At 37.3% G+C, this 7,500-nt stretch overlaps 1 protein-coding gene across 5 annotated transcripts in view; it reads right to left on the bottom strand.

The window, feature by feature from the left end:
• The window catches only part of LOC125037436 (two pore channel protein 1-like), a 22,305-nt gene that overhangs the window by 5,689 nt on the left and 9,116 nt on the right, over positions 1 to 7,500 (bottom strand). For 2 of the 5 annotated variants that reach the window (XM_047630576.1, XM_047630577.1), the window contains exons 1-9: positions 7,397 to 7,488; positions 5,324 to 5,505; positions 4,815 to 4,973; positions 4,134 to 4,262; positions 3,255 to 3,385; positions 2,170 to 2,352; positions 1,869 to 1,968; positions 885 to 1,065; positions 1 to 36 (exon numbers count right to left, since the gene is read on the bottom strand). The exon at positions 1 to 36 is cut by the window's left edge and continues 183 nt beyond it. In XM_047630576.1, the coding sequence (XP_047486532.1) occupies positions 1 to 36; positions 885 to 1,065; positions 1,869 to 1,968; positions 2,170 to 2,352; positions 3,255 to 3,385; positions 4,134 to 4,262; positions 4,815 to 4,973; positions 5,324 to 5,505; positions 7,397 to 7,484 (1,189 nt within the window). In that variant the 5' untranslated portion in view covers positions 7,485 to 7,488. Of the gene's footprint in view, positions 37 to 884; positions 1,066 to 1,868; positions 1,969 to 2,169; positions 2,353 to 3,254; positions 3,386 to 4,133; positions 4,263 to 4,814; positions 4,974 to 5,323; positions 5,506 to 6,188; positions 6,286 to 7,392; positions 7,489 to 7,500 lie in introns of those variants that run through there. The other 3 variants (XM_047630580.1, XM_047630579.1, XM_047630578.1) reach the window with 3 other exon arrangements.

The following is a 7,500-nucleotide window of genomic DNA, read 5'->3' as shown; positions in this document are numbered from 1 at the left end:
TCAGGGCTTTGAATGACAGGTACGCGTCTCGCCAACCTAGGGGGAAAGAGTGTTATTAGCATATTGAAAGGGTAGTTGGAGTGGAGAGCAGTGTCATAACATAATGATAGAGTGCTGGCTTTGCAATAGCATGGTCCTGGGTTTGCCGCCAGATGCCCCTTTTAGTCAAATCAGCTGTGAGTGAGTACAAACATGCTGACATCAGTATGTTAGGATCAAAGTCAAGGCAGAAAGGAAATGGGAACCCTACCACATCATCCCACAGCTTGGTAAGCATGTTCCTCTAAGACCATGTTCCCAATGTCCATTTGGATATAGAACCAACCTTAAGGGTAAAAATGGATAGAAATATAGTGTGTGAAAGTATTGCAAGAGTCTATTTTCATATGCATATCTCAGAAAAATGGAACTATATGATTACTCCTAGCTATGCTATTATCAAAAGTCAAAGTTGTTCCTATATCCAAATGTTCCTGTAAAGGAATATGTGCACTAAGCCACAAAATAATCTGGTAGAATAGCTAGTTTCTTTCCGCCCGTTTTGACCGTGAGGTATAGCCAGCACTCATTGCAATTAAGTCAACTGAAAGGAGCTGCCTAGGAACAAACCTAAGGCCTTGTAACTGCAAAGCCAGCTAATTCAAAAAAGGAAAAAAGAAAGAAAATATAAAAAAGAAGAGAAAGAAAGAATGAAAGAGAAGGATAAAAAGCAAAAGAAAAATAAAGCAAGAAAGAAAATGAGGGGGAAAAAAACAAAGAAAGAGAGAAAGAAAGAAAAAATAAGAATCAGCAATAAAATCAAGAAATCACTGAAGAGGCATCACATTACTTCTGGTCAGACCTTACTTGCTCCCCTTGCTCTATGAACAACACAAAACACTAACTAGTTTGAGGTCGGAAGAACTTGATGAGGCCATGGAAATGCCGGAAGGGAATGTGTGTTGGCTGGGATCGTGTGACCAGCAAGCGGAAAGCATACTGGCAGGCCTTTCTCTTGTGGAGTAGGAGCTTGCGGAATTTGTCTTTCTCAATGTCACTGAAGACCACAAACACCACGGCAAGCATCTGAAATTGGAATGGTAAGATTTGGGAATGAAGGAATTACAAGGAGAAAACCAAAATGAATGGTTTTGTTTCAATATTTTTACTAACTACATTTAAGGACACTAGAAATCAAAATGAAAATTTAAAAATAGAAAGTGAGTGAGTGAGGGGGAGGGAGGGAGGGAGGGAGGGAGGGAGGGAGGGAGGGAGGGAGGGGTAGAGAGGAAGGAGAGAGAGAGAGAAAGAGAGAGAAAGAGAGAGATGAAGATAGATAGATAGATAGAGAGATAGAGAGAGAAATGAAGATAGAGAGAGAGAGAGAGAGAGAGAGAGAGAGAGAGAGAGAGAGAGAGAGAGAGAGAGAGAGAGAGAGAGAGAGAGAGAGAGAGAGAGAGAGAGAGAGAGAGAGAGAGAGAGAGAGAGAAAGAGAGAAAGAGAGAGATGAAGATAGATAGATAGATAGATAGATAGATAGATAGATAGAGAAATGATGATAGAGAGAAAGAAAGAGAGAGACAGAGTGAGTGAGAGGGAGAGGGAGAGAGAGAAGAAATAAAATAAAATCTAATTCATATACCCACTTAAATAATTACCATTTCAGCAGTAAACTAATACACACCTAAAGAAGCAAGTAAAAAAAAAAGAAACACAAAATTCATCTAAAATAGCATTTCACTTTAACAACTGCCCAAATCTACACCATTAAAATGCAAGCTCAATTCCTAAAAAATATACAAAAAACAATTAAAAGACAAAAACAAATTTCATTCAAACACAAAATTTTCTTCAACCAATAACATAAAGCTGCAGCAAATAATACACACCAAATTCATAAGAAAATACAAATTGACGGCCAGGAATGCGATGAAGAAAGCAGCACTCCATCGGCTTTTGGCATAAGCAGGCATCATTACATCTGGAAAACTGACAGGAGAGCAATGTGTCAAGTTTAGGGAATCAGTGACTAGTCTTTTTGAGAATTATATCTATTTTAATCTACTGTTTAACTTGCAAGGATAAGGTTTTTGCACATATATATTTCACTGATGGAAAGAATTACTCTGTGAATTAATGAAGAAACTGAGGTAAATCAAATAATGAAAGGTAAATGAGATCAAGACTTACTTTGCTGTGGTGAGGAGCACATAGAGGGACACGAATCCCTGCTGAAACGTAGTGAAATAGGGATTTTTCTGGTCTGGGCTAAAGAGGTAGAATCCTAGTGTAGTGAAAATAATAAGGATGAAAAATAGAATTCCCAAGACTTCAAGGATTGGTGGCACTGACTGAAGTATCTGCCTCAGAAATCTAAGGAGAAAAAAGAAAAGATGGTGACAATACACTATTTGCTAGAAACAATTATTATCATATAAAAAGTAGCATTTTTTAAAATGACTATTTATGTATTATCTCATATAAAAGATGATCACTAATTCATTTTAATCTTAACCCCTTGGATTCAATTGATGTGACCATCACTACACGAAAAAAATTTGGCTGAGGGCTAGGTGATGGGAATATGCAGTCATGGAAAGATTTGGTTCAGAGTTGGGTGGCAGGAATATGCTGTCAAGGAAAAAATCTGTCTGAAAGCTGGGGGTGATGGGAATGACTCGCAACAAATGCACAAAGCTCTTGGAGGGTGATTAGATTTAGTTGGCATTTAGGAAGGGGCTCTATTGTTTCCAATGGTAAATAAATGTGTAATGTACCATCCATGAGCTGTGACTGGAAAAGAACCAGCTTCAGGGAAGACACTATTTCCATGCTCAGGATCTATTACTGTCTGCTATGACTGACGGCACAGGTGTATTACAGAAAAAGAAATTATTGTTACTGCACAGAGTTATACACTACCTAGAGATATGATATAGAATTTGTGCAAAACATTTTTTTAACATCACCTTACTGCAGCTAATCAAATGACAAATATAAACTTGGCAAAAAAATGGCAAAAAAACAAAAATGCTTATGTAGAAAAAGCAATAATAACATCGCAAAGGGGAGGCAAAGAGTCTTCAGTGTTCATGTGGGTTGGGCCTACAAGCAACACACCCAGGACAGTCGCCACTCAAGATCCAATGGGTTAATAATCACAGAATCTCTTCATAATTCTATCCCTTGTTCTGAAGATAATAAGCATGGACTTAATTCTTTACTTAATGAGGTTCATTAAATACAAAGAAAAAAGTATGAACAAACACACACACCTTCGGACACCACCTAGATATCTGCTATCCACAAAGAAGATTGGACGCAAAGCTCGTGTGACTCGAAAATGGCTTGTGTTTCGGACTATTACCACAACTGCTTCAATTATCATGACAACCCATGTCACACTCTGTAGATGTAAAAAATATAATGATATTTTAAGGCTGAATTTTCTTTATCATTTTACTGAACCTAATAAAAATCTTTACTTTCCTAAAATACCTCATAATAAATTTTATTTTCTTTGAAGGCTCGCTTTTCTTGTTTTCATTTAATCCAATGGCGCTAGGAAAAAGCTGTGCTCATTTTAGAATTTTTGTGAAATGTCTCTGCACATAGAGGGTTTTGTGTGTGCTTAGCCACAAAGGATTCGGTTAGTAGACTTTGTGACCTTACCTAATTTCACCTTTTGTTGAATTTGCAAGATTTTATTTTCTTTTTTACTAAAAATCAATATGAATGGTGTTATTTTTATTATAGACATTTTAATTACTATAATGTTATTGACATTAGTAACAGCAATATAAGATATCATAAAATATCTTAAAAAATAAAAGGAAATGGATAAACAGGTGAGGCAGTTGTGCTTATAACTGGCTCATTGGTGACTTAGTACAAGTGGAGCCAACTAAGTGTAAAATCAATTAATAAGGTAAACACACAGCGGGAATGGCATGTACACACATGGTATGGCCATCAGCTTTAGGTTAATGAAGGTTCCTTTTATTGTATGTATATGTTTGAATGAATGCAAACACAGAAAAATAAACACACAATAATAAAGCAAGCAGATATATCATTATATGATGGATGCTGTATAAAATCTCCCACATATCTAATTCATGAGATAATGATAACCAATTTCACAGCCAACATACCTTCACAGCTGAACGTTTATGCTGGACGAAGGTTCGCAGGCCAAGCCATCTGAGCTGCATGACGATGGATATGCCAACAAGAAAGAGCCCAAAAAGTTCTATGGATCCATGAACTCCAACAGGAACACCCTGAGAAGAGCATAATCATCCTGAGTACATTATTACGACCATGAACAATATAACACCAAATGACAACACAACAATCTAAAAATAAAACGATTGACAATTGTTGACTAATGATGATGATGATGATGATGACAGTAATGAAAATTAAGGTGATGATAATGATGATGGAAATGATGGAAATGATGATGATGATGATGATGATGATGATGATGATGATGATGATGATGATGATGATGATGATGATGATGATGATGATGATGATGATGATGATGATGATGATGATGATGCATAATAATCATGGATGGTAATGAATTATAATGTTGATAGTGATGTGATAAGTAGAAAGAAAAGGAAAAGAAGGAAGAAGACAAAGAGGAGGAAGATGATAAAGATAAGGGAGAAGAGGAACAGGAAGGGGAGTAGTAATGGGGAAAGAAAGAGTTAAAAGCCATGGAGGAGAGATATGGAAGTGGGGGAAGAGGAGAAAGAAGAGAAGGGGGAAGAGGGGATGGAGGATGATGATGATGATAAAAGGAAACGCCATATTGTGCCTACCTCAAACACTGCTGGCTGCTCTATGACTGCCAGAGACATGAGGAGTAATGCAGCTGCTAAATCGAGGGAATAGAACCAATGGTTGTGTGTTAAGAGGTAAGCTGGCAGGGCACTGCGGTCGCGAGGATGGCTGTTGAATTTGTCGTTGTTTTCGCCTTCCTGAATACATGGTAAGTTGTAGTTAATTGACTGCTATGAAATATTAGTATACATAAACAGAAAAACACAGAAAACAGAAATCATACAGATTAAAGGTCACAGACAAACATCTAAAAACACACACACACACACACACACACACACACACACACACACACACACACACACACACTTTCTCTATTTCTTTTTCTCTTTTAGACCAAAACATTAGGTAAAGTTGAGAAGAAAATGGGAATAACAATAAATAAAGGAGTAAAGTGGGGAAATTTGATAGAAGGACAAGAGAAACAGCAGACCCATGTAAACATAAACAAAGAATTACAGCACAAAAGAATACTCTCATTACTTACTTCCAAGAATATTGCAGCCTCATGATAGTTCATCTCCCAACTTGATGTTATTGGGCAAAACGATGTCTGTGTTTGCTCTTGTTCTTCATGAAGTACTCTGTAATCGCTGCTCTCCGAGTCAATACTTGTGTTGCCATACTCATTAGGGATGTCCGAGTCCCTTTGGTTGTTAGTGTTGGGAGCTGCAAGTTGATAAACGATCACAGATTAGGTTTTTCAACCAAAGGTCTCTCGAACTTAGAACACATAAGGTGATACACACTACACATATAACTATACCTATGAATTACACAATACAGAGGAAGACCTCTAATTATACTCAGTGCCAAATCATCCATTACGTACAGTATGTGGGCCCTATGAGATATCAGAGGACCAAAATTAAACAGGAACTTTTCTTGTGGCATCATTAAACTGATACCAAGGTACTTTTTTAAACCTATCTATTATCTACCTCTATTTCTATCTATTTATATAATAGAAATAAAGAGAGATCAATGGAAGTAAAAATGTATTTCCAAACATCTATTTTGTTTTTCTATTTGCTTTATGGCCTGGTCTATCATAGGAGACACATGGTCTCCCAGATTTAAATTATTCCTCATTGGAATCTGTGGTAATTCCTTACAGCACGGACACACTTGCCAGAGTCTAAGTCCTGGATTCCATGTCACAAAATTTATTTATGTCATTGACAAACTTCCAAAGGACCAGTTTATAGTTTTTGGACATTTATTCACTTTAAAACCCTGGCTACTATACTAGTACCATTTAGAGAGGTTTTTCCCTGTGTTGAAATTTTTTTACCCAGCACACTCCCTTAACTCCATCCCATTGAGTCACATGTACACGCATGATAACATACCGCTTGGTCTGCGGGTTATGGCTGTACGCGCGGAGACATGCCAGAGTGCGTAGAGTAGGAAGTTCCGCTACATGTAGTGGACTCCTGCACCTAGCATCTGGACATTGGCAGAAATCAACATAATCTATGACGCTGAAAGATTATTGATACGCAGCCCCATTGGGTTAAACACACTGACACAGCACAAACACAAATTCACGTTGTTTTATTTCACGTAATACATTTGACACTGCAGCTTGAACATACAGGCGTGGTCATTTTGAAAGTTGGTCAGTGACAGTCAGTTAGTGTTTTTGAGAAAAGACTGTGTATCACCATATCTGCAAATATTTTTGCCTGCAAATTGTTCATTAGGTCCTATCAATTATACTGATATGTAAAATCCTTAGAATATTTGTTTAAATTTGACAAAAGAGAGATGTAACCTAAAATGATCCAAACCTGGTATATTATAATATGTGCCAGAATAAAGCCACAAAAAATGAGAAAAACTAAAGTATTGACCATGAAGAATATACAAAAATATAACCTTCGTAATAATAATATAGTGAAAGCAACAATCACTTCTGAAAATCCACAATTATTCCAGCAGTACTGTGGCCTATGTAGATTGTGACCTCATGTTGGAAACATACTGCCACCAAATATATTTCCACTTGACAGAACCTGTTGATCTCCCTGGCTGTTATTGGTCACATATTAAACCATTCCAAGTTCTAAATAATAGACATGGGAAAGGTTTGCTGTTCTTTCCTAGAGCATGAAATGAGAAAGCTTTTGCCTATGAAATGAGAAAGCTTTTGCCTATGAAATGAGAAAGCTTTTGCCTCATTTCATGAAGCCCTATTCTGGAAAAATACCATGCAGACCTATCATCAATTACACTAGGTATATAGGGATGCACTTTTACAAATAGTGTGGTTGTTCACTTCTTACAATTTGGGTTCCCTTAATTTCTGTTAAATGGAAAACAGAAAAAAACAATGATATCAAAGAAACCTGGAAAGAATCCGGAAAGACCGCCAGGCACTATGAATAATGAGTCATTAAGGTGAATCATTCAGGCGGAGGGGACACTAAATTCGACTTTGGGGTCAAGGCTTCTGGCTATTCCCCCTGAACTGACCTATCTAAACTCTTCACCTGACATTATTTTCCCACAACTTTCCCATATAATATACGTGTATGTACAATGGTTCCATACATACGCTCATTTTCACGTTGCGATTCTTCTGGAGGGAGAAAAAGACTCGAAAAGCTCTCTCTCCCAGCCTCCCTCCGCGTCGCCTCCGACATATTTGTCAACACTGGA

This window comes from Penaeus chinensis, chromosome 23, assembly GCF_019202785.1.
Source record: "Penaeus chinensis breed Huanghai No. 1 chromosome 23, ASM1920278v2, whole genome shotgun sequence".
Classification (NCBI taxonomy): Eukaryota; Metazoa; Arthropoda; class Malacostraca; order Decapoda; family Penaeidae; genus Penaeus; species Penaeus chinensis.
The sequence above is the reverse complement of the archived record's forward strand: the minus strand, read 5'-3'. Positions and strand labels throughout refer to the sequence as shown.